Source organism: Neofelis nebulosa, chromosome 9 (assembly GCF_028018385.1).
Source record: "Neofelis nebulosa isolate mNeoNeb1 chromosome 9, mNeoNeb1.pri, whole genome shotgun sequence".
In the NCBI taxonomy this organism is placed as follows: domain Eukaryota; kingdom Metazoa; phylum Chordata; class Mammalia; order Carnivora; family Felidae; genus Neofelis; species Neofelis nebulosa.
This window is the reverse complement of record NC_080790.1, coordinates 39,719,616-39,746,157: the sequence shown is the minus strand read 5'-3', so window position 1 is coordinate 39,746,157 and position 26,542 is coordinate 39,719,616. Positions and strand designations below refer to the sequence as shown.

At 40.8% G+C, this 26,542-nt stretch overlaps 1 protein-coding gene across 4 annotated transcripts in view; it reads left to right on the top strand.

Moving 5' to 3' along the window:
• KDM3A (lysine demethylase 3A) overlaps window positions 1–23,161 on the top strand; it is a 53,037-nt gene extending 29,876 nt beyond the window's left edge. For 3 of the 4 annotated variants that reach the window (XM_058683413.1, XM_058683414.1, XM_058683415.1), the window contains exons 12-26: window positions 846–1,060; window positions 4,498–4,650; window positions 4,788–4,883; window positions 5,284–5,411; window positions 6,885–7,080; window positions 9,170–9,342; window positions 9,720–9,956; window positions 11,354–11,525; window positions 13,886–13,973; window positions 14,645–14,775; window positions 19,029–19,148; window positions 19,231–19,370; window positions 21,093–21,269; window positions 21,354–21,488; window positions 22,450–23,161. In XM_058683413.1, coding sequence (XP_058539396.1) covers window positions 846–1,060; window positions 4,498–4,650; window positions 4,788–4,883; window positions 5,284–5,411; window positions 6,885–7,080; window positions 9,170–9,342; window positions 9,720–9,956; window positions 11,354–11,525; window positions 13,886–13,973; window positions 14,645–14,775; window positions 19,029–19,148; window positions 19,231–19,370; window positions 21,093–21,269; window positions 21,354–21,488; window positions 22,450–22,530 — 2,242 coding nt within the window. In that variant the 3' untranslated portion in view covers window positions 22,531–23,161. The remainder of the gene's footprint in view (window positions 1–845; window positions 1,061–4,497; window positions 4,651–4,787; window positions 4,884–5,283; window positions 5,412–6,884; window positions 7,081–9,169; window positions 9,343–9,719; window positions 9,957–11,353; window positions 11,526–13,885; window positions 13,974–14,644; window positions 14,776–19,028; window positions 19,149–19,230; window positions 19,371–21,092; window positions 21,270–21,353; window positions 21,489–22,449) is intronic. The other variant, XM_058683416.1, reaches the window with a different exon arrangement.
• Window positions 23,162–26,542: the final 3,381 nt, after the last annotated feature.

Sequence of the window (26,542 nt, the reverse complement as noted above, 5' to 3'; positions counted from 1 at the left end):
TCTTAAAGGCCAATGTTAATCACTATCCCTACCACAAAGTCTTAATATTAGCCCCACAAAACTCCCAGTCAGTACTTCCTTCTCTGGCTCCTATAAGATTTAATGATTGTTACGATACCTAACATATCCTACTTCTGTGTATATTATGTCTACTTCTGTGTCTCCAACTCGATTGACATAGAATGTCATTTTGAATAAATTTTGAAAAAATTCAAAACTAACACTTAGGAAACACACTTGGGTGTTAAAGATATTGAAAGAAAATCCTGAGAATGTATTCTGCCTTTTGCTTCACCTTCAGGTACTTAGGTCTGTCTTAACACTGCCTCTCATTCCAGAAGCTTACATAATAATTTGTAGCTGGTATTCAAATGGGTGCTGAATTCCTCAAGGATCTATGTGGGCATGGCTTCAGTGACTGTCTAGAGTTAGCCTTCCTTTGCTGAGCATTATTCTTGAAGCAGTGTTTGTATTCAAATCTGATCAGATTATCTATCACCTGCTGTTTGGTTTCCGTTTTCTTCTGTGGTGACTTGTGATGGTCCTTGCTATAAAGTCCCAAGTCTGGAAGGTTCAACACCTCCTCTGGAGGCAGTATGATTATATCTTGGTTGAAGTAAATAGCACTTCTCCCCCACCTCCCTCTCTGCATCTTCTGAGGGAAAACTTAGAAATTTAAAAATTTTTTAAATCTTTCCACTGATGTTGCTAAGTAACAATTGGCTGTAATTAGCCATGGAGATTATAGAAAACTGGGAAGGAATTTGATTTAAATAGTAACTATAAGGCGTAAATCATTTCTTTGTATGTGTGTAACATGCTTTTCCCCCCTCCACTTCCTCTAGGTTACAATTCAACAAACATGGTGTATTGCGGGTGGAAGGGTTCTTAACACCAAACAAGTACGACAGTGAAGCAATTGGCTTGTGGTTGCCTTTAACCAAAAACGTTGTGGGGACTGATTTGGACACTGCAAAGTATATCCTGGCCAACATTGGAGACCACTTCTGTCAAATGGTGATTTCTGAAAAGGAAGCTATGTCAACTATTGAGCCACACAGTAAGAGCATCTCTTAGGGGGTAGGATTTTTGAGTCCAACTTGATTTGTTCCTAAATGACACCTAAGTTCTAATTTGCATGGGTTTCATTTTCATCCAGAGGTTTAGATGACTTTGGTGTAGTGAGGTTGCATTTTCCCTTTTATAATTTTTATAAGGTCTGCCTGTTGGTCAGAGTCAGTCACTTGTCGTTGGGGTTGGTTTTGGAGTAGTTACCAAAGGAGTGGAACTCTTTGTTAAGGAAGGTGAAGTAGTGGTGGAATTTGCACAGCCTTATCAGCAGTGTGGGCTCCTCAAAAGGTGATGAGGCCTCTCTGGTTGGGTTATTTTTCAGACAAACGCTCTTCTTTGTTTTTAAGTTTGTTTTGAGATAGAGTGCACGTGCACAAGCAGGGAGGGGTAGAGGATGAGAGAGAGCGAGAATTCCAAGCGGGATCCACACAGTAAATGCAGAGCCCAACATGAGGCTCGATCTTAACTGTGGGATCATGACCTGAGCTGAAATCGAGTCAATCACTTAACCGACTGAGCCGCCCAAGTGTCCCTGAGACAAAGGTTCTTAATCAGGAATTCATTTCAAAGAAAATAGACTTAACTGAAAAATCAGAGTCTGAGGAGCTGGGTCCCAGGCATGAGAATGGGAACAAGTTCAGATGAAAAGGATTCTGTTAGAGTCAGGGTTTTAACAGAATATATGGAGGTTCCAGCTGGATGAGTGCCAGTGTCTTCCACTCTCTGAGAGCACTCTCACACTGATCTGGCGGCCCAGTAAATCACAGGGATCAGTGTGGGTGACATGAGAGCCAGACCTCCCTCATGATGTCTCAAAATCTGGTGTCTGGGAGAACAGCAGCACATCCTCCCTTTTTTATGCCTCTGTAGAAGTGAGACATCCCGCCAGAAACACCAAGGAGCAGCTATTTTATTTAAGTCTCACACTTTCCTCCATCATTTTGTCTTCCCCAAATGGTTGCAGTTTAAAAGTGAAGCCTTTCTGTTTCTCTGAAGATATCTTTTCAAACTTTGCATAACCAAATATGTTTCAGTACTGGCATCCACACATACCAGCCTTAAGAATTCTGGTTCTAGCTACCAGAAACTAAAGCTACTGGTTTCAGCACCAAAGTAGTTTGTTGGATAGGTACAGATACTGTTAAATTGCCAAGTCCAAGGAATGGAACTGAGGCATTCCAAGAAGCAGGAGGAATTCAGAGCTAGAAGGAGAATAGGATTGTGGGTTCCAGGAGGAAGCCAAAGTCACACTAAAGAGAGCTGTAGACTCCGTTCTGTTGAAATAATAGAGACTCTTATGAGTCAAGGATCTTATTAAAGTTTTTTTCCTATAATCTTCTATTTAGGACAAGTGACACTGGTTTCCATTTTTAGTAGAGATAACAGAGTTTCCTTATTAAATACATTTAAGTAAAAGTGGGGTTAAAGAAAAAGTCTTTTTTTTTTTTTTACATGTTTTATTTTAAAATGTTTATTTTGAGAGAGAGAGTGTGCATGCACGGGGACAGGTAGAGAGAGAGAGAGAGGGTGAGAGCAAATCCAAAGCAGGGTCTGGGCTGTCAACACAGAGCCTGAAATGGGGCTCTAATCCCACAAGTTGTGAGATCATGACCTGAGCCGAAATCAAGAGTCAGTCACTTAACCGACTGAGCCACCCAGGTGCCCCAAGAAAAATTGTTAGTAGTCTAGAAGTATTATATAAATGACTGGAATATAGAAACACTTTTTTGGAATATATTAGTAGCTTCACTCATGAATTAGCAGGACTGTTATAAGCAACTGATGTTTTTTTCTTTGCTCAAGAGAAGTCATTTGAACAATGTATAGAAAAAGGTACAGATAGTTTTCTTTTAAGAGCATAACTAAGAATCTCTGTCCTTGAAGATTTAAATATGATTAACCTTTCCTCCTTGCCTTTTTGATCATCCTGTTCTTCTCTGTTTCCTCTGTGACAAGTTGGTCAGTTGGAGAGAGGAGCTCACTGTGAGTGATACTGACAGATGCACCACAAGGTGTTTCAAAAAGGGTTACCCTCTGATCCTGAGATTGGGAAGCAGGTCTCAACCTTTATACATTTAGTCCTGTCTCTTCAGTGACAAATAATCATTAAATGGGTGGCTGAGAAATGTAAGAATACTCTGTAATAGAACAGTCTACCTGAATGACCAAGGTGAAGTTCATAAAACCTCATTTGTAAAACACCTAAGGCTCTGTGTATCGTGCACTGAACTATTACATTATAATGAAATGGCAGAACTTCACTTAGCAATTGGATTAATTTGGTAAAAGCTGAAGTTGATCATTTATGTTTTGGCCCATCAGAAGCAAGAATGAATAAACCACAGATGGGATTAGGAAAAAGATATTTTCCATAAAATAAGAACATGGCAGTATTGATCCAGTCTTATTCAGAAGAGAGAGACAGACAGAAAAGTTTTCTGATTAACAGACTTTGGGCTTTTATGTGATCCAGGAAAATGTCCTCCTTTTGCATATAATCCTGAAGCTTTCTGATACCTGATTTGGCACTCCTCCTTACGAGGGGAGGGGAATGATGGTCTGCTCAGTCCTGTAAGGCTGCCCCATCCAGTTATCAGGGCTTGGCCACTGCAACAGAAAATACTAGTTTGTAGAATCTTGGATTATGCTTCAACCTGTTGGATATTTGGTTAGTGTGAGTCAGACCTGGATGCCTGCATCACTACTGGCACTAAAAAAATCCAAGTTTCTGATTCTGGCCAATGAAGGAACCCAGCTGTGTACTGTTGTGCCCCCTTCAAGTTAATGTTCCCTAAGGAACAGTTTCCCTAAGACCTTGGGGCTTTTTCTAGGCTGTATGAGTGGATTCAGGGCCTGTGTGAATAACCTGACAATCTATGTTGGGCTGGCGGATCTGAGTCATTCTTGTTTCCTTTGGAGAAGGTATTGTCCACGCTGTCTTCAGATTCGGAAAGGGGCTCATGATCCAAACAAAAGGTGAAAGAACCACTGCTGTGTAATACCTGTGTCTTATTGCAGCTTCTGTAATTACTTATGCTTTTTCCATTGATTTATTCAGCAGTACTTATGTGCTAGCGGTATGCAGAGTGGGTTTGGTATAAGGCACAGTCCGAGCAGGGATTCTGCATGGACAGAGTTTAGTCTCCTAGGAGGAGGTAAAACTACACCTGACTGTATACAGTGTGAAGAAGCTTGAGTCTGAAATACCAATACAAGTTGATGGGAGTGCTGAAGGAATCCAGGAGAGCGTCATGGTGGAGGGTGGAGAGGTTGGGGGGGGGGCATTTGAGATGGTCTTTGAAGGTTAAACAAAGTTGATGAGAACTCCAGTGAGAGGGAGGAATGATGTCAACTTCTCTCCCCTTTCATGTTTTACTTCAGAAGCACTCTCCTCCCCAGGACTAAGTGATTTATTGATTTTTGTAGGACAGGTTGCTTGGAAGCGAGCTGTCAAAGGTGTTCGGGAAATGTGTGATGTATGTGACACCACCATCTTCAACCTGCACTGGGTGTGTCCTAGGTGTGGGTTTGGAGTGTGTGTGGATTGCTACCGGATGAAGAGGAAGAATTGCCAACAAGGTTAGAAATGACTTGATTCTCTCCTTCAAGCCCCCTTACACAAATTAAGCCGTTTATTGATTTGTGATTGATGGATTTCTGAAGCATTTAGGGCCAGAGTCCATGGGGAGCAATTACTACAAATCATTTCTTTGTAGGTGCTGCCTACAAGACTTTCTCTTGGCTAAGATGTGTGAAGAGTCAGATACATGAACCAGAGAACCTGATGCCTACACAGATCATTCCTGGAAAAGGTATTTCATGCAGTGCAGTGGTTTTCTTTTCCCCTTGTTCTGGTTAACTCAGGGGCTGGTGATTGGTTTTACTTCCTGTAGTATAATTACCTGCTAACTCACTTTAGTGTGTATCGTAAATTGTCCCAAAATGTGTTAAGTAACGCCCCCAAAACATTTTGATTAAGGTCTTGTGAATCGTTTTGTAGAAGGAAGGAAAATAATGCTTTTGTGGGGGAAGGCATACTTAGGATGAAAAGGAGGAAATATAAGCACCATGCTGCTAAAAAAAAAAAAAAGAAAGGAAAAAGTAATTCTGTTGGAAGTACCAGTTTCTACTTTGTAATATTGAGGTTGATAGTACCTAATACCCTTGTTCAGATGTTTGTCTCTGCCCCCCCCCCCCCCGCTTTTTTTGTAGCCCTCTATGATGTTGGAGACATTGTTCATTCAGTGAGAGCAAAATGGGGAATAAAAGCAAATTGTCCCTGTTCAAACAGGCAATTCAAACTCTTTTCAAAGCCAGCCTCAAAGGAAGACATAAAACAGGTATTACTGTTTATGCTAGATTCACCAACCTTGAGATTGTTGTCTGTCTTTTCAAATAACCCAAGGATTCCTATAGTGTATTTGAAAGGAACATGGGGACAGTGGTCCGTGGAAAGAGGCAAGTCATATATTTCATGTGACACTTCATAGACCCATTCTCCCTTTCCACATTATTTTTGTGGACCTCATCTGTAGTCTCTTTTAGTAGGTTTTAATTTTTGTTCCTTGAAAGAGCAAAAACGTCTATCTGTTGTAGTCTACTTAATGAGTTGCTATTGAATTTTATGTGGGTTTTTTAAAAAACTTTGTGCTTTATAGAGTTAAGATTATTTAGATATTCTTTACAATCTTTTAAAATTACTGAATATGTTTTACCTATATATTTGAGGGGTTGAAGGAAATAATATTGAAATGAACCTTTATATCCCCATTTCTCACCTCAAAAAATGTACATTTCTGTGGTGCCCATGTGACTTTTCCTGGTAGCATCCCTTTCATCTCCACCATCACCTCTACCCCACTCTCTCTTCTTCCCCTTTACCCCAGTGTATCATTCTCTCACATTGTGTTTGATAATCAGAAGTTCTTTCACATTTTCATAAAGCTTTGGCGTCAGAGGCAGTACAGCTAGAAGAGCTGTGCCCCTTAGCTTCAGAACTGAATTTGAAATCTTTTTCTGCCACTTTCTAGTTGCATGACTTTGGCTCACATGGACGGTTTCACATGAGGAGTTCCACTTTCTTATCAATAGCAGAAGAAGAATAATACTGATAACTGGGTATCACAGAAATCCATCACACATAAAAGAAAGATCAGGACCACAGCAGGAATTTGTTGTTTCCCTCCTTATGTTTGTATAAACTCATTAGCTGAGCCAAGGCAGTTTTTAAGTAACAGAAAAATAAGTGGTGTGCTCTGTCTAGTTTTTTAAATGTTTGAGTTCTTTTAAGAGCTGTTGATCACATTTTAAAGCCTACTATGCTATGCTAAAACAAAAGAGCATTTTGTATTCTGCATCCCATTTCCTTCTGAAATCACAGCTGTACCTTTCCTACCCTGCTTCATTCATTCATTCATTCATTCATTCATCAGCCAGGCTGTGAGTGCCTATTCAAGATATTATGAACTCACAGGGAAGATAGACACAAACTAGTCATTTTAAAGCAGCGTGGTAAGGGGAGTGATAAGGGTTTGTATGAGCAAGAGATGGGTGGTAAAGGGGTAGAGAGGGAAACATGTCTTTTGTTTTCACCAGTAATACTTAGAAGCTATAAGAAAATTAAAATCTCTTTTATCTTGTATAGTTCTGCCCTGTTATTGCAAGGTTACTGCAGCTGTGGTGATGTCCAGGACTATTAGGTGGTTTTGTTTGGGGTATTTATGTCTTACTGGTGAGCTGTTAGGGAAGAGGATAAGAAAAAGGAAATGTAATGTTTTAGCTTGTGGAAAATTCTCCTTTTATACTCAACACAGACTTCCTTTGCGGGAGAAAAACCTACTCTTGGTGCCGGGTTCCAGCAGAATCCCTTGGTGTTGGAGCCAGTGCCTGTGGCTGGGGAGGCTGCTTCCAAGCCAGCCAGCAGCATGAAGCCCACCTGTCCAGCCAGCACATCTCCTTTAAACTGGCTGGCAGACCTGACCAGCGGGAATGTCAACAAGGAAAACAAGGGTGAGTGTTTTCTGCTTTCCTGTGGGTTCCTGAGAACTTTAGTCCATTCACGGGAGGAATTGGCAACCTCAGTTGTTGTGAGAACAGAGTAATTAGAAGTGTGTGGAATGGAAAGTATTGGTTCCCTGTAGTTCTCCTGAGTCCTGGTACAAATGCAAGTATTTTTAAAATGCAACCCCAAAGGGGAGAACTTTTGCTGACTGTAGAACTCTAGGTTGAGATTGTGTTTGGCAAGAAAGGAGGGGGCTGAGACTTGTTTGTTTTAATAGGCGATTTTCCATCTTTCTGTCCTTACCCTGTTTGTTTTTTCTGTTTTGTCTAATTAGAATGTTCTGGCTTCAGTTTTATTTTTCTCATCTGTGCTTTGTCTCAGGATGCTTGACGACAGTATAAAGAACATGGGCTTTGGATTCAGGTAGTTCGTTAGGTTTAGGCGATTGTGCTTTTTAGCCATGTTTTAAGAAAGAAGAATTGCAGGTTAATTTCTTTTGTGCAAAGATCCTAATCAAAATTTCAGTGAATAGAATTCAACACTGGGGCGCCTGGGTGGCTCAGTTGGTTAAGTGTCTGATTCTTGATTTCGGCTCAGGTCATTATCTCATGGTTCATGGGTTCAAGCCCCACATTGGGCTCTGTGCTCACAATGCAGAGCCTGCTTGGGATTCTCTGTCTCTGTCTCTGTCTCTCTCTCTCTCTCTCTCTCTCTCTGCCCTTCCCCTGCTTGCTATCTTTCTATCTCTTGCAAAAATAAGTAAATAAATATTAAAAAAAAAATTCAACACTATGAATAAAGGAATTCTATAGCATGACCAAGTAGGGCTTCAGAAATGCAGCTGTAGTTTAACATTGAAAATGTGGGAGAAAAGTCATGTGACAAGACACAAAGTAGTATAATTCAATAGCTATTCATGATTAAAACAACTCTTAAATAGGAACAAAGGGAATATCCTCAATCTAATGAGTTTCTGTAATAAAACTGACAGCAAATATAATGGTTGGTTTTTTTAATTGATATATTTTTTAACAGTTTTCCTCTGCTCAGGAATAAGAGAATACCTGCCATCACTATTTTATTAAACATTGTACTGGAAGTCCTGGCTGTTGCAAAGGCAAACAAAAAGATATAAGGATTGGAAAGAAAGATAAAGCTGTCGATATATATTTGTTTAAAGTTGTCGATATTTTAGACAATCTGATTATATGTGTGAAAAATCAAAGTATCCATATTTAATAAACATATCTACCAAGATTGCTAGTTACAGTGTTAATTTACATAAACCCATTATATTTTGTATATCAGGAGCACACAAATAGAAGAGGGAAGTCTAAAAAATACCATTTGCACCATGTGAGTTCACTCATGTGGAATCTAAGTGGTTTTTTTTACATTTATTTATTTTTGAGAGACAGAGTGTGAGCGGTGGGGTTGGGGGGGTGGGTGCAGAGAGAGAGGGAGACACAGAATCCAAAGCAGGCTCTAGGCTTTGAGCTGCCAGCACAGAGCCCAATGTAGGGCTCGAACCCACGCACCATGAGATCATGACCTGAGCTGAAGTCATACGCTCAACCGACTGAGCCACCCAGGCACCCCTCACTCCCCTCACTCATGTGGAATCTAAAAAAACAAATGAATAAACAGAAAGTAGAATCAGATCTATAATTGCAAGAGGGGAGAGGGGGTGGGCAAAATGGGTGAAGGGGAGTAGGAGATACAGGCTTCCAGTTATGGAATGGATAAGTCACAGGAATAAAAGGCACAGCAATAGGGAATATAGTCATTGATGTTGTAATACTGTTGTATGGTGACAGATGGTAGCTACATCTGAAACTAAAGTAATACTATGTGTCAACTATACTCAAAACAAATTCTTTTTAACATAATATCACCTTGAATGTTGGATATTTATTATTTTAATACAAGTTGGAAATCCTTGTCTAAATCAGTAATTTCATTAGTATTTATCCTCTTAAGTTTTTTGGTTCTAAAGTAAATGAAAGCCAAGTTCGAAAGTAATTCTAATAGAAGACAAATAAGGGATTTGCCTTTTGGAATGCTTTTCCATATGGATGTTTTTCGTTTTGTTTCTAGAAAAACAACCAACAATGCCAATTCTAAAGAACGAAATCAAATGCCTTCCACCCCTCCCCCCTTTGAGCAAATCCAGCACAGTCCTCCACACCTTTAACAGCACAATTTTAACACCTGTAAGCAACAACAATTCTGGTTTCCTCCGAAATCTCTTGAATTCCTCTACAGGAAAGGTAAGCATTTGTTTTATTGTTCGTATTCCACCTTACAAAGATGAATACAGTCAGAGCAGGAAGAGACTAGAGAAATTGAAACAGAAAGTAGAAAGAAGGATTTGAATCTTAGGCTTTCCTTCATGGGTGCAGGTTTTATTGGCAGGCAGGTTTCACAGGGTTGTAGTACTGGGCTGGGCCATTTTCTCCTAGTAAACTTTTTTCTATACCTGCTTCCTGTGAGTTGTAATGTCAAGTGACAGAAGGGGACTTACCTGTTTGTCTTAGGGTCCTGACTTGGAATCTTTTCTGGATATGTAATGGCCATCCTACTATTATAGGAATGGGTCTTTTGATGGTAGGGAATATTTAAGACTTGTGTTCTTTCTCAAATTCAGACAGAAAATGGACTCAAGAATACACCAAAAATCCTTGATGACATCTTTGCCTCTTTGGTGCAAAATAAGACTTCCACTGATTTATCTAAGAGGCCTCAAGGACTGACTATTAAGCCTAGCATTCTGGGCTTTGACACTCCTCACTATTGGCTGTGTGATAATCGCTTGCTATGCCTCCAGGATCCCAACAACAAGAGCAACTGGAATGTGTTTAGGGAGTGCTGGAAACAAGGACAGGTAAGAGGGGCCTCTGCTCCTCCAACCCAGTTCAGACCCCCTTTTGGAGGTCTTTTGGCAGGCTTCTGACAGCCCTGCACCCCCCCCCCCCCCCCGCCTCTACCTCTCAATTGTGAGTGGTATATACTTTATCTGCTACTTTTGTACTTTATTGTTTGGGGTGAATATAATTAGGGCACTGTAGCTATGAGTCTTATTTTTTGGAGTGGACATTCCTGAGCTCTCTACTAGTGAGGTTTTGATTGCTTCCAAACCAGTTATCACTGGGTTTTTGATGAGTGCTTTCTGGGCTCAGTGATTCTTGGGTATTGATTCTCAACAGAAGAAGTGAGAGCATGACTAAGAGGCTGATGGGGTTTAGGAGATTAGACAAAATACTATCCAAATCATGTGTCCCTCTTCCCAGAGTTAAAACCCTTATGCTGAAGGCAATTTTAGGTGGGCCAGAGCCATGTGGTATCATCTTGGAATTGGTGTGTCGTCTCCCAGGGGCCTGTTTTTAAAGGGCAGCCTTGTTCAATCTTAGGTTTTGGTTGATGGTTTAGGAGATACATGGCTTTGTAGACCTACTCCTCAGTGTTTTTGTTTTTGTTTTTGTATTTGGGATCTTTGGCTTCTCTTCTGGGCCAAATGGAGTCCTCACTACAGGAACGCTATGTTCTTGGACAAGGCCAGGACTTGGGGAATTGGCAAATAGAGTTATGTATTTAACCAAAAAAAAATTTAAGAATTTTTTAATTCAGCCGCATATACTAACTAATAAGATTTGTTCATGATGGCAGTGACAGGCTGAATACGATCCACCACCCATGTTTTTAGATTTCATAATTTTTTAAAAAAAAATTGAACTCACCAGTATTTTAGTCAGACCGTTTCACATAAAGATCGGGATTCCTGGGGGTGCCTGGGTGGCTCAGTCCATTAGGTGACGGATTCTTCAGCTCAGGTCATGATCTCGCAGTTTGTGAGTTCAAACCCCGCATCAGGTTCTGTGCTGACTGCTTGGGATTCTCTCTCCTCTCTCTGCCCCTCCCCCCCCCCTTCACTCTCTCACTCTGTCTCTTGCTATCAAAAAAAAAAAAAACAAAAAACATTAAAAAAAATTGGGCTTGTCTTGGCCTCTTCGGGTGCCTGTTCCTGCCTGGTAGCAAGCATATTCTGTGAGTAATGGATCTGAGTCGAAGATGTGATTCTTGCTCGTAGACACTTACTAATGTAGTTAGAGCAAGGACTGTGTGAAGACAAATGCTGCGGGAGCTCAGAGCACTGAGCTGTCACTTTGGGATCTAACACTGAGGACCAGCCACAGAGAAACAAGGGGCTGTTTGAAAAGGGGCTGCCACTGGTTTGGGGACAGAGCTGGGGGAGTTCAAACTAAAGTCTTTGTTCTCTTTTAGCCAGTGATGGTGTCAGGAGTGCATCATAAGTTGAACAGTGACCTCTGGAAACCTGAATCCTTCAGGAAAGAGTTTGGGAATCAGGAAGTCGACCTAGTTAACTGTAGGACCAATGAAATCATCACGGGAGCCACAGTAGGAGACTTCTGGGATGGATTTGAAGATGTTCCAAGTATGTATTAAAGACCTTTTAAGGGGGTTAGAATGTGAAGGGAGAGCACAGGAGTAGCAGGAGTCTGAAGCCCTTCAGCAGCAATGACAGCATTGTCTGTGATCTTAGAGTTTAAAATTAGTGTGTTCTCTCTTCCTCCCCTTTCTTTTTGCAAAGGTTATGCTTTCGACCTGAGGCCCATTCACTTTGTAGTTCCTTAAAGAGGTGAGGTTTTAGTTACCTGTACTTACGGTGGCTCCATGTGTGTCCTGTAACTGACATTCTGTGCCTCCACCTGTGCCTGGCGGGAGGGGAGCACAAAGCCAGGGCGTGGGGCTCAAGGCTGGTGGTGTTATGTGTATCTCACTTTTATACATCCTTTTTACGTTTAAAAATTTTAATTATTGATTAATAAAATAAGACCTGAAGATGCCAGGGAATGTGAATTCATTTAACACCGGGTGTCCTGATCACTGCCTACTGCAACTGGGCTAGAGGGGCATTGAGGCAGTAAGGCAGCTTGTGTGTCTGGTGCTAAGGCTTGGCCCTTTCTATGTATTGGCCAATCAGTAGTAAACTGTTTCCAAGAACATCAAGTTCATCTTTGACCCTGGGGATTCACATCACAGGCATCTGTCACCAGGCCTCCATCCCTGCTGGAGGGTTTGGCCAGTTCATTCTTTAGACTCTCAGTAGCTCAAGGTCACTCATTCATCACCCTCACTTTTTTAGACACACTTCCATCTTTGAATCTGCTTCCTTATTTCCTTTTGTCCATATTTATAGATTATGGCTCATACTTTATTTGTAACAAAGTATTTAATACAAGGCACGATGGGGTTTTCTACAAGTACATACTAAGATGGAGTTTCAGACATAAGATGGTTACTTAGGGATCAACATCTGCGAAATAAAGGAAGAGGAAGCAGCACTGAGCAGGCAAAGGAGTCAGTTGCAATGCAGACTCAACAAAGCCTCAGCGAATCTTGCAGGGAGTTCCGAAGCAAGTATTGACCTCCATTGTCTCTGATTAGGCTGCAGTTGGAAATTGCCAGGGTCTTTATTCCCCTGCCTCCCTTATTCTCTAAATGGTGGTGTCCCAGGACGGACACGATCTGGCGAGGCAGCCCTGTGCAGCTGGGGCAGACCTTATGAAGCTTTCCAGTTAGGCCTGAGTTCAAAGCCTGACTCTTGATATGTACTTGTGCATATGAGCTTGGTAACTTCATTTTTCTGGGACTCAAACTTCCTCATGCCGGCAGATGGTAAAAACAGCTAAGAGTCAACTATAGCTTGCCTTTTCTTTACTGACGATTCTGCTGCGCACACCCCCAGCTCACCACCCACACTGACATACTGCTGGTATTCTGAACATACGCGGTACCCTGTGTTTTTCTTTGTTTCCTCCTGTAGTGTGCACTTAACTAAGCTAGGTTATGGGACAGTACTTGGTTGACTACAAAACATTATCACAAATGTTAGTCCTCAAGAGTACAGGGTCTGAAGTCAAACCTGGGCTCCAGTTCCAGTTCTGCCACTTAGTAACTGGTTGATCTTGGGCATCTGCCAGTTTCCTCATCCCAAATTGGGAATATTAAATAGTGCCTAAACTCACTGGGATGTTGGCTTTAGTTGTAAGGATTAAATGGTTAAAACACTTAGCAGAGACTAGAACACAGCAAGAAATGACATAATAGTTGTCATTGCTGTTAATCGTAATTATCAGTATCTTTTTCAAGTAGAGCTTGGTTCTTGGTTCCTTGGCATTACAATGGGTAATAGTGCTGACTAAACCCTGTGGTGCTGTTGACCCTAGTTATCCTTGGACAGAACATCAGGTAGTTTCAGTCTTGCTGGGCAAAACAAGTCATTTATATTTCATGGTGGCCTCAGAAAATCTGGTCTACTAAACATCTGTGGCCTCTGATTTTTAAAGTGCACTACTGTTTATTAGTTGGAGAGCTACTCACTTCTTCCAGAACACTGTATAGGAGGAAGAGACTGGATCTGAAACAGACAGCTGTCAAAACACCAACTATGTGTAAAGGGCAAAAGAGGGTGGCTGAAGTCTGTAAGTGTGCAGCAGTTTAATAAGCATCTAGAAAAGCTTAGTTCGTAATTTTTATTTTGCTACTCCTGTGTTACCTCCTGGGTACGAATGCATTTCTTGGCCCTATGGAAATAAAATAGGCGATTTTATTGCAATTGGCAGGAGGGGAATATTAAAGAAAAATATTTGTGTACTGAACGTATCGGATTGTGAAGATTTTGCAGAGGTAAATTTTACTGAATTGTTAAGCATAAAATGTTAATTTGCCATTTTTTTGGTCTGTTTCTGAGTTATGAATAATAACAATTCAGTAATTCTGGCTACTTTTCAGACCGTTTGAAGAATGAAAAAGAACCAATGGTGTTGAAACTTAAGGACTGGCCACCAGGAGAAGATTTTAGAGATATGATGCCTTCTAGGTATGATTATTGGTGGGGTGAGGGATGAATCTGTCCTTGACTTGATAGGATAAATTCTTTTTGAGGTGGTGAGAAAACAGTTTTCAGAAGAGAAAGATGAAATATGGAATAGTTCCACTGGTGCTGATATTTCATTTCTAGTCTTGGAGAAGTATGTTTTAAATGAGATGAAGAAGTTCCTGACTCTGAGATCTGGCTGACTAATGAAAGGTCCACTAGTTTCAACTGTAGTGCCCTGCTAGAAAGAGGCCAGCTGAGGTGTGCAGCCTCTGGGCTGGAGGCAGTGCTGGGATCAGACACATCAGGTTCAATGCAATGATACCGTTGCATTAGACAGCAAGACTGCTGAATTGGTAGATCCATTTTCCTGATTGGAGCTTGGACTTTGAAAAGAATGCTTAGAACTAATAATACATCCCTGAGTGTCACTTCTTACCATCAGAAAGTTATCACTCAAATCATTTGTCTGAAATATCCCAGATCATTTTGTTAAAAATGTGTGCTGTAGGAGAGGAAGAAGACATTTTTGTTCCTAACTACTATAAGTCTCATCTTAAATATTGTAAGGAAAGCTATCTCCATCTTTATCTTCCTATTGGTAAGAAGGAACAAAACAATGTTGGATTAGAAAGGCAGACTTATTTTGCTAACGGTTGGTTCTCTTGTCCTAGGTTTGATGATCTGATGGCCAATATCCCACTGCCCGAGTACACAAGGAGAGATGGCAAACTAAACTTGGCTTCCAGGCTGCCAAACTACTTTGTTAGGCCAGATCTTGGTCCCAAGATGTATAATGCCTACGGTAAGGAAGAAACGGCTAAGTTGAAAACCTTATAATGGAAATAGAGTTAAGTCAGAATGTTTGGAAAATTGCTTTTGGGGGAGATGGAGATGGACAACATTCATAATCCTAATAACACTGCATTTGGCTTCATTTTTGTGTATTTCCTTTCATTCCTTTCCGTGTGTGTGTATTTCCTTTTCGTAGTTACAGTTGTAAGACATATGCAATTTTTACTTTTTCTTTTTTTTACATCTAATATTATATCTTAAAATCTTTGTGGTGCTTAATTGTTTTTAGTGTGATATTTTTTAAATGATTGTATGGTATATCATCAAATCAATTCTGTTATTCTTCTTAAAATCAGTCTGCTAGCATTGCAGCTGTTTTAAAACCAGCTGTACTTAAATGCAAGTAATCCATGTTGGTGAGTAGTAGTTTGTTGCTTAAGTTAGTATTGGAAGCACACTTTGTTTGTTGTTTTATGTTTATTTTTGAGAGAGAGAGGAGTGCAAGTGAGGGAGGAGCAGAGAGAGAGACACACACACAGAACCTGAAGCAGGCTCCAGGCTCTGAGCTGTCAGCCCAGAGCCTGATGTAGGGCTCAAACCCACGAACTGTGAGATCATGACCTGAGCCAAAGTCGCTGCTCAACTGACTGAGCCACCCAGGCCCCCTGGAAGCACCTTTTGAATTGGATTTTCATTGTTTAAACATGACTCCATAAACTATCCAACGAGGAAGACTGTACAAGATAGAGATTGATTTCCTTGGTCACCAACTAGTTTGTTTTTTTTTTTTAATTTTTTAATGTTTTATTTTTGAGAGAGACACACACAGAATGCGAGCAGGGGAAGACCAGAGAGAGAGGGAGACATAGGATCTGAAGCAGGCTCCGGGCTCTGCATGGAGCCCAATATGGGGCTTGAACCCACAAACCGTGAGATCATGACCTGAGCTGAAGTCGGATGCTTAACCAGCCTAGCCACCCATGTGCCCCTGATCTTGAATAGTTTTATGTTGGGTCTTTATTTAGGTCTTGGTGATAGTTGGCTGTTTTGAAGGAATTATTTACCCATTGATTGTTGAATGAAGTTTCAGTTTTTTGGATCATTTATTGAATTTGCTTTAGTCTTTTATACTATTTGGATCCCATTTTTCCTTCTAGAAATTACTTCTTTGATTTTATTCTTTCCTTCTATTTTTTTTTTTTTAAACGTTTATTTATTTTTGAGACAGAGAGAGACAGAGCATGAACAGGGGAGGGGCAGAGAGAGAGGGAGTCACAGAATCTGAAACAGGCTCCAGGCTCTGAGCTGTCAGCACAGAGCCCGACGCGGGGCTCGAACTCACGGACCATGAGATCATGACCTGAGCCGAAGTCGGACGCTTACCCGACCAAGCTACCCAGGCGCCCCTATTCTTTCCTTCTATAATTACTCTCCACTCCAGTCTCTTGGGCCTGAGGGTGACAGCCCTCCTGAAGATGAGACAGAGTCCTTTAGCACCTTTGCTGTGTTTTCCCGAGACTGTCGGGGGAGGAGAAGAGCAGGGGCTTGGATCTCAGCCCCACAGTTCTTCCGTTAGGATGGAGTCGGCTCAGGGATCCACCTGGACTGGAGTCAGGGAACATTTCGAGAAGGAAGTTTATGTTGGGAAGCTCCCACGGTCTAGATGCCCGGGATGGTGAGAAATGGTCTGTGGGAGAGAGGACACAGCAGGCAGGGGTCCCCTGGCCTATTCCCTTTGCTTTCCAAATCTCAGTTTAGAGAACCCTGCATGTGCTGTGGGGCTGTTGCATGTTCCCTAGTTGAGTTGCCTTTCTGCAAGCCCATCGGAGCAGTTAGTTGGTTGGAGCATACTCTGTTTACAGTGGGGGTTTACAGTGAACTTACATAAATGAAAGTATTTTTCCACAAAAGGAAATGGTGGAAGTGGTATAATGTCGCATAGTGATTATCCTTGCTTTGTAGACATCCTGAAGCTTTATGGGGTAGAAGTGGTTATCTGAGAAGTTTTCAGAATAAATTGTCTGCTTGGTTTGAATGGTTTGGCAGCATGGACACCCATAGATAGATGGCAGTGTTGTTACTCTTTAAAAGCTTTACCTGTGACAAAATAAGCAGTGAGGGATTGAAAATAATGAAAATGTGTTCGTTTTCAAACACCTTGTACTTTCTCATAAAATTAAAGAGCGGTCATTTTCAAACGTCCAGTGATCGAGCTGTGACTCCTCAGTCAGAGTAGAGTGAAAAGGTTCTTTGGAGAGAGAGAGAGAGAGAGTCAGTATCTTTCCAGCTCCAGTACCACCAGCAGTTTTACAGATGTCCAGGTCTTCAGGACAGTAGCAGGGACAGTGACCTTCTCGGGGCTGAGCCTAGGACGTCAAGTCTCCTAATTTCCAGGCTAGAGCCATTCTACTCTGCCCCCAACCCCCAGCAGCCCGGATTGTGTCCACTTACATGCTTTTCCTAACAGTCCATGGTGCTGTGTTTCAGGATTTTCTATTTTCTGGGAATCCTTTCCCTGGGACCTTTATGTTTTTGTGATCTTAGTCTGTTGGAGTTCAGGCTCCTTTTAGAGACTGTTTTATCAGTGTGCAGTCACCGTGGCCACATTTGCATGGGCTTTGTGCTGATGGCTGGGTAGGTGTCACCTCCTTCCTCGTTGGCACAGCTGTTTTCCCCTATTTGGCACTGATCCAAGAGCAAGCAGCCTGACGAAGCTCTGAGACCTACCTGTTCACGCTTCCTTCCACAGTGTTAACTGTCGCCCTGCAATTTGTGTTTGTCGTTCCCGCATATTTGTGATGCTACCATATATATTTGTATTCCCGCGGAATATTCTTTGAGATTTAACCTGTGTTTGAGCTTCATAGAAATAGAATCAGGCTTTTGGATATTCATCCATGCTATCATTTATTACTGTCCATTTCATTCATTTTTCTTGTGTCCTATTAATTGCTTTTTCTTCTTAAATTTTAATTTTACTCTTTATTATAGAAAAATGTCCCAAATGCACTCAGAACTTCAGAGTCTAATACAGTGACTCCCCATATACTTACTATCCAGTCACAGTAGCTATCAGTTTTTTACCATGAGTGTTTCATTATTCAATCCCGTTATATTTGTCCCTTACCACGTTAAAACAAATCTTTTATGTATCGCCTTTAAAGCACATCCTTTGATTTTGCCCTAATACCTAATGTTCTCTCCCCACTCTTGGGGCTCATAGGTCAACTGAATGGAAAGAAAGGAAGGCACAGCAGGGCTTTAGGGCCACAGTCCCATGTGGACGTTATGGGGTGCCCTCTGCTGTGGAGAGCAGCTCCTAGAACCGTAGGGTCTCACAAATCAGAGGGAAGTCCTTGGCCTCCTCCAGACAAAACAGGGCTGTTTCGGGGCTGGCAGGTTAGAAAATGACTTCTGCTTGCCCAGTTCAAGCCAGGCTTCCCTTCACTGCCCATTCAAGAAGCAGAGTCCACATGTCAGGGTGGGCTGTCCAGGGTGACCACAGGGCTTGGTGAGCCTCAGGGTGAGTGCTGAGCAAAGTAGATCTTTTCCAGAGGGTAGGAGATTAAAGTCTCAGACTATGAGCTTGTGCTGTGGCTCACCCTACCCTCCCTATTTGTTTTTGTTTTTACAGTTGAAGGAACCAAGGCAGTGTTTTCTTTCGTTCTGAGTGTATAGTCATTTGAGGTCCCAGCTTTATGTGTATGTGAAGGGGATTTCTGTTAGACTCTCCATCCTGAGTGGACCCTGGGCCTTAGGTTTTACCCCACAGTGCTCTAGGCTGTGACAACCTGGGCTTGGATTCACCTGGTCAAGCACATGTCCTTTTGGAGGAGCCACTTTACCATTCCTGAGTCCTGCTTTCTGATTTCTTGGCTTATGAGTGTTTCTTTCTTTTTTTTTTTTTTGCCAGCACACTGATTCATTAGAAGAAAATTTTCTTCAATAATTTCATCCAGTAGTTTTGGTTCTTACAGGAGGGTGTGTCAAGGACCTACTTTGCCTGTCATCAGAAACAGAAGTCCTACTGTTAGAACTTGTTTTTGTTGTTGTTGTTGTTGTTTTGTTTTGTTTTAATGATTAAATATTTGATGAGATTGCTTTCTTTCAAAGTTGAAAGGATAATTTAATATTAAATACTGTTGTCTTGTACATGATTTAGAGAGGCAGGTTTTAAGTTTGTGACCAAGTATCTCCCAGAGAGTGAGAAAGAGAATGGCAGCCTTCACATCTCAGTAAATTTAAGGTGTTTTCTGTTGGCAGGATTGATTACTCCGGAAGACAGGAAATATGGAACAACAAATCTTCACTTAGACGTATCTGATGCAGCCAATGTCATGGTGTATGTGGGAATTCCCAAAGGACAGTGTGACCAAGAAGAAGGTAGGGTGCTGCTGAGCATAAAAGTGGGGCTTACTCTCTGAGCTGGAGACTTTGGTGTGATATTTGCTTTCTCTTGCTCCAGAAGTCCTTAAAACCATCCAAGACGGAGATTCTGATGAACTCACAATAAAGCGATTTATTGAGGGAAAAGAGAAGCCGGGAGCCCTCTGGCATATATACGCTGCAAAGGACACAGAGAAAATACGAGAATTCCTTAAAAAGGTGTGCCCTTTATCCTATGGCATGTGAGGAGAGAGGCGTGGAGAATAGCAGTATTATAAATTACCACATGTTGAGACTAGCTGGTTACCAGGAACTCATCACGGCCTCAAAAGTTAGACCTGTGCCTGTCAGACTGATGTGGCTGAAGCTGGTTGCTGAGGAACAGACTTCAAAGTGATTAGGCTCACACCTTTGAAAAGAGGAGAGGGGCCTTGCCTTTTTCCTTAAGACTGTGTTTTACATTATAGTGGAGATTTTTGTGCTCTACCTTCAGGTTAGTTCCTCTGATCATCTGTTAGTACCGCTCTGTTCTTAATTTTTTTTTTTTTTAACGTTTATTTGTTTTTGAGACAGAGACAGAGCATGAACGGGGGAGGGTCAGAGAGAGAGGGAGACACAGAATCTGAAACAGGCTCCAGGCTCTGAGCAGTCAGCACAGAGCCCGACGCGGGGCTCGAACTCACGGACCGCGAGATCATGAGCTGAGCCGAAGTCGGACGCTTAACCGACTGAGCCACCCAGGCGCCCCAGTACCGGTTTGTTTTTATTGCCTTGAAAATCTAAGTACTGTACTTTAGAGGTTCATATAAAATTCCTTGGCCCTTGATATCTTTGCTCAGAGTGAGTTACTTAGGTCCCTGTAGGTTTTGTCTACCCTCACTAGTAGTAGGTCAGGAAAGCCTCAGGCATTGCTTGTGGCCATTAGCTTGTGAAGGGTCATTGGAAAGGGATGCAGGGGTTTTTAAGATTTCAGGTTTCTAGTAGTAGGCAGATTGTTCAGCAAGGGCTGTGTCTGGAAAGTTCTAGGCGAAATGGACACACTCAGTTTTTAAACCTGTTTGCCACTGAGGCTACTGATTGCAGCCCAGGCATCCGTGACTGACATTCTTCAGTTCATGAGGAATGAATGTGAATACTCCTAGCCTGTTGCCTGGTACCAGGTAGGTCCTTAACCAGCATTGGTTTGAGTCAAAGCTGTTTCTTACTTGGGATCATTGGACTTTTTCAAAACCTGCTGGTCACCATATTGTTCCTTTGATTGTGTCAACCTGAGTCTGGGCTGCCAAATAACTGTGTCTAGAATAAACAGATTTATTCTATGGCTATCTTTGGGACTCGTCTGTAACACTGTATTTCAGATTGTTAAATGAGTATAGATTTTTAATAACTGCAATACAGCAAGTCTGTTTCTAAGGAACTTGAGCCTGTTTATGTTCAAAAGTTTAGACCAGGGACGCCTGGTGGCTCAGTTAAGCATCCGACTTTGGCTTAGGTCATGATCTCGCACTGTGTAGGTTCAAGCCCCGTGTTGGGCTCTGTGCTTACAGTTCAGACCCTAGATCCTGCTTCAGATTCTGTGTCTCCCTCTCTCTCTGCCCCTCCTCCTCTTGCACTCTGTGTCTCTCTCTCTCTCAAAAAATAAACGTTAAAAAAAAAAAATGTCTAGACCAAAATATTGTCCAAATATAGCATTTCCAAATATATGCAGACTGCCAGTCAGAGATTATTGGAAATAACAGAAGGAAAACCACATTTTCTTTCAGTTTTCTCTTGGTTCGTTCAATTAATGTCTTTGAGTATTACTTGTCTCTTTCTGCCAACAGAGTATCTGTTAAGGAAGGCCTGACATCTGTTGACTGCCCACACTATTCAGAGGGGGAAAGTGCGCTCGCTGGGCCCCAATACGTTGCTCAGTTTCATATTACTTCAAATGTATTCTAGGTATCAGAAGAGCAAGGTCAAGAAAACCCAGCAGACCATGATCCCATTCATGATCAGAGCTGGTATTTAGACCGATCACTAAGAAAGCGTCTTCACCAAGAGTATGGAGTTCAAGGCTGGGCTATTGTACAGTTTCTTGGGGATGTGGTATTTATCCCAGCAGGAGCTCCACATCAGGCAAGAAACATTACTTTATTCTTTATTCTCCTTACACTAAGAACTTTTGCATATGTGTTACTGATGCAGCTTGTGTTTTTCCAGGTTCATAACTTATATAGCTGTATCAAAGTGGCCGAAGATTTTGTTTCTCCAGAGCATGTTAAACACTGTTTCTGGCTTACTCAGGAATTCCGTTATCTGTCACAGACTCACACCAATCATGAAGATAAATTACAGGTAAAAATATTACTGATTCCTGGTGTTCTCTGACTCTGGCTTCATGACCCATTATTGACCTTATAAAGAGAGTCTGTGAACTTGGCCATATCACCCTTGGCACATGAGTTGATGAACTGGCTTATGTCTAGTTCCACTGTCTACATAGGCCAAGGAGGAACAAACATAGAAGAAATCTTACCTTGGTTTGCTGTTGTTTAGGTTGTAAATACTGTGCCCCAAGAGAAAGGCTTTAGTATTGAAAATGAATAGATCTGATATCTAATCCTGGCTCAACTGCCAGACATCGGTCTTGAACAAAGACTCTTAATGCTGTGTTGTTATCCTTGAATAGAGCAGAATCTTGAGTATCCAAAGAGGATCCAGAGAGTGGGTTCAAAGATGCTTTTAATAGTGAATTATGTAAAATATAATTTCATACTTGGAAAACTAGGGGAACATACAGGTTTTGAAAAATTGTACCTTGGGACTTGCCTCTCCCTGTATTCACCAGGCTCAGTGCCACGTGGCATCAAAACCTGCATGAGGGGGAAAAGGCATGGGTTTAAAATAGGTGTGAAATACTGGCCTAATGGAGTCTAGGGGCCTTTTCAGTATTGACATGTTGAAAACTGAGTTTTAAATTTGGAGAGAGGGGATTCCTGAGCGGCTCAGTTGGTTGAGCGTCCAACTCTTGATTTCGGCCCAGGTCATGATCTCACGGTTCATGGGATCAAGCCCCATGTCAGGCTCTGTGCTGAGCATGGAGCCTGCTTGAGATTCTCTTTCTCCTTCTGCCCCTCCTCCCTGCTCATGTGTTCTCTCTCTGTCTCTCTGACTCTAAATTAAAAAAAAATATTAAAAATTAAAAAATTTTTAATTTAGAGAGAATGGTGGTAAAATTGGTAAGGGAAAAGTTTACTCTTAAGGACAGATTTTAGATTTATTGGTGAACTGACCATGTTTTCTCCTGTCCTTTTAGGTGAAGAATGTTATCTACCATGCAGTGAAAGATGCAATTGCTATGCTGAAAGCCAGCGAATCCAGTTTCAGCAAACCGTAGGGGTCCAAGGGACGCCTTAACCCCTGTACATTGGACGTGAATTACTGGCAGCTGTTCAAATTCTTCAGGCAGGATTCCTGTGGACTTTGAGATTCATGTTACCTCATCTTCTTTTTTAAACTGTACCCAACTGGTAAGGGTACTCTGTCTAATGTATATTTCTAGTGTTTACACACACTAAATGTGTATATGTAGGAACTATTTACAGGACATGCATCCTTAAACTGTGACTTTTCACCTAGTGCAGACCTTCTACCATGCTGTAAAAACAAAACCTCTTACCAGCTCTGGAACAATACCTGCAGTTATTCCCAGCTGTTTGGTTGGACAGCTTAGTCAAATGGATTTATAACTCTTAGGAATCACTGCACGGTTTATTTGGCTATATTTTGTTTTGTGTCTGTCTGAGTATCCTCTCCCCTACCCCTTAGGGTTCAGATGAGCGATGGAGGAAATGACAGCTAACGATGCAGTTCCTACTGTATTGCATTAGGACTGGCATTATATAGCAGAAATCAACTACTGTACAATTCTTGGGTTTAACCATCTTTAGTTAAATGGAGTTTTAATTTAAATGAAGCTTTGCTAATTTTAAGTGTTAAGCATTTTGCATTAAAGTATTCATATAATATTTTGACTCCACTCATTGGCATTATTATCCTCTGGTTATAGATTCAGCACACTTTTCTGCAATGTTCTAGGTATAAGAGGTTGCTCCGGGAATGCCTCTTAAAAGCAAAGAAATTAGATGCTATAGTGATTTGTGAGTGATAATTTATAATGCTAACATGGAAATAAGTTTCTTCTTAGCCAAATGGAAGCCTTGTCACACTTTTGCAAAGAAATACCGCCAATTAACTAAATTTGGAAGTGGAAGTTAACCAAGAAATCAAATAGTGACTGGTTAAATGGTTCTAAAAAAATATTTCAAAGAGATTGAAATACTTTGTCTTGTCTTTCATAATATAAGAGTTTACGAAGGAAAAGGAAATTATTAGAAATTTTAGAACAGTAGGATCTTAAAACAATCCTTTCTGAAGGAAGAGAATTCATCAGGAAGCCACCTTTCTGTATTTCCCTGGGCTTCTCTCCAAGCCAGGCCTCCAAGGAGTCCCACCGATAGTTACACCACTGTTATTCATAATCAAATAGATTGTAACAAGTGTGAAAACAGCCACCATGAACAAGAGTCGATAAGAACTTTCAAATTGCCGTATTAAACCTGCAAAGGTTTACAGACTGGAATGATCCAGTATTATTTTATATTCTGAACTGTTTAATACATTAAAAGAAATGAGAGTATTGGAATATGATGAAAGAATGAGATTTCCAGAAATGACCAAATATGGAAAGAAGCTAAATAGCATTTATAGAAATGAGACATGATGGTTAAAATTAGAAATTCAGCAGATGAGTTAAACAGAAAAAATTCTTTTAAGAACTGGGAGATTGGTAAAAATATAGAATACGGCATTGAATAACAGGAAACTATAAAGAAGTGTTAACTGATAAGCAGGACACTGAAAAATACATGTTTGATAGTGAGTGAAAGCCAAGAGAATCGGGGGGCGGGGGGGGGGGGGAAGATGCTGTTCAGAGATAATTTTCCAGTATTAATGACCTCATCAGATTAGAGAAGCCCATCTAAATCAAGCAAGATAAGTTAAAAGTCCACCTGTATGTTAATAAATTAAAAGACTACTCAAACAAGTAGGTTTTATATTAAAAGCAGCCAGAGTGGGGAAAACATGATCTTCAGGGAAGTGACAGACGAACAGTTGACTTCGTAACAGCAACGGTGAAGGTCAGAAGAAAATAGATTCCATTCTTCCGGTGCTGAAGAACATAGCCAAAAACAGAAATACAGACACAGCAAAATTCTTCCTCTGTTCTTTATGGAAAATTTCAGATGAAAACCAGTTTATTTTCAGGCCCTCGCTGAAGGAACTTTTAAGGATATCCTTAGGAAAGAAAACCCAGAGCATGCAAGAAAAAAATGGAGTACAAGGGAAATTATAAACTTCTGGATGAATTTAAACAATAATAGTGTTAACCAATATTTTTTTTAAAGTATGGATAAATTTCCTTAAAAAGTTAAACAGAACTAACATATGTGATCCAGCAGTTCCACTCCTAGGCTTACTGAAAAGAATTGAAAGCAAGGATTCAGATACCCATACACTTGTGTTCTTAGCATCATCATTCACAAGAGCCAAAAGGTGGAAACAGCCCAGGTGTTCATCAACAAATGAGTGAATAAACAAGATGTGGCATAATACATACGATGGAATATTTTTCGGTCTTAAAAATGAAGGAAATTCTGGCACATGCTATAACATGGATGAATCTGGAAAGCATGCTAAGTGAGATAAACCAGACACATGATTTCACAGAGATGCATGATTTCACGTCTATGAGAAATAATCAGGGGCACCAGGGTGGCTCATTTGGTTAGGCGTTCGGCTTCGACTCAGGTCATGATCTCGCGGTTCATGAGTTCGAGCTCCCCCGTCGGGCTCTGTGCTGACAGCTTGGAGCCTGGAGCCTGGAGCCTGCTTCGGATTCTGTGTCTCCCTCCCTGCCCCTCTCTGGCTTGCTCACTCACTCGCTCTCTCAAAAACAAATATTAAAAACAATAATCATAATCTTCGAGAAGTCAAATTTCATAGAGACAGAGTAGAATGATGCTGGGAATGGAAGGGAGTGGGAGTGGGAGTTACTGTTTGATGGGTAGAGTTTCTCTCTGGGCTGATGAAGTTCTGGGGATGGATGGTGGTGATGGTTGCACAACATTGTAAATGTACTTGCTACCACAGAATTGCACATTTAAAAATGGTTAAAATACTCGATTTTTTCTTATGTATATTTTACCAAGATAAAAAAACATTCTTATTTTTAAAAAACCGATTAGAAGGGCAGGAAAGAAGGAACAAATGGGACTTTTCTGAATACTCCAAATGCAAGATACAGATGGTCTGACTGTAATAAAAGACTTGACTATATGCTGCTTATGAAAGAGATGGTTTGTAGATTAAAAATAAAAGTACAGAAAAGAATTATACCATGTAAACACTACTCATATGAAAGTAAGTATGGCTATATTGATACCAATTTTAAGATTTTAAGATAAAGAGGATTACCGGAGAGAAAAAGCATTTTTGGTTTTTTTTTTTTTTTTGGTTTGTTTTAGAAAAAATTTTTTATTTGCTTATAGTTGACACAATTTTACATTAGTTTCAAGTGTACAGCATAGTGATTGGACAACTCTGTACATCATAATACACTCACTACAAGTGTAGCTACTATCTGTCACCATACAACGCTATTACAATATCGTTGGCCATATTTCCTATGCTGTATCATTTATTCCTATGACCTATTCTATAACTGGAAGCATATCTCCCACCCCCCTTCACCCATTTTGCCCATCTTCCACCCCCTTTCCCTCTGGTGATCATCAGTTTATACGTCTAGCTCTGCTTTTTGTGTCTTAATTCATTTGTTTTTTTAGACTTCACATATGAGTGAAATCATGAAGTATTTTTTCTTGCTAAAAAAAACTTAGTGGTCATAAAAGGGTTAACTTGGAAGATATAATAATCTTACTGGCTACATACCTAATTAGGAGAGGTTCAAAATAATATGAAGCAAAATTTGACAGAATTAAAGGGGAAAAGAAATTCACAGTCATAGTTGGTGATTCTACCTCTTTCTGTAATTAATACAATAAACAGACATAAAACCAGTATAAGTACAAAATAATTGAACCTATCAACCAAATCAGCATTTATTAGAACACTAAAGCCAATGACTGTAAAACACACATTCCTTTCAAGTACGTATTGATTGTTCACCCAGAAAGGCCATAGACTGTACATTTCAATGGATTATGTAAATTGAAATTGTATAAGGTACGTTCTTGATGTGATGACAGTGGAATTTAAACATCAGTAAAAAGATAACTGCAAAATTCTCAAATGTTGAGAAATTAGGCAGCATACTTCTAAGTAAC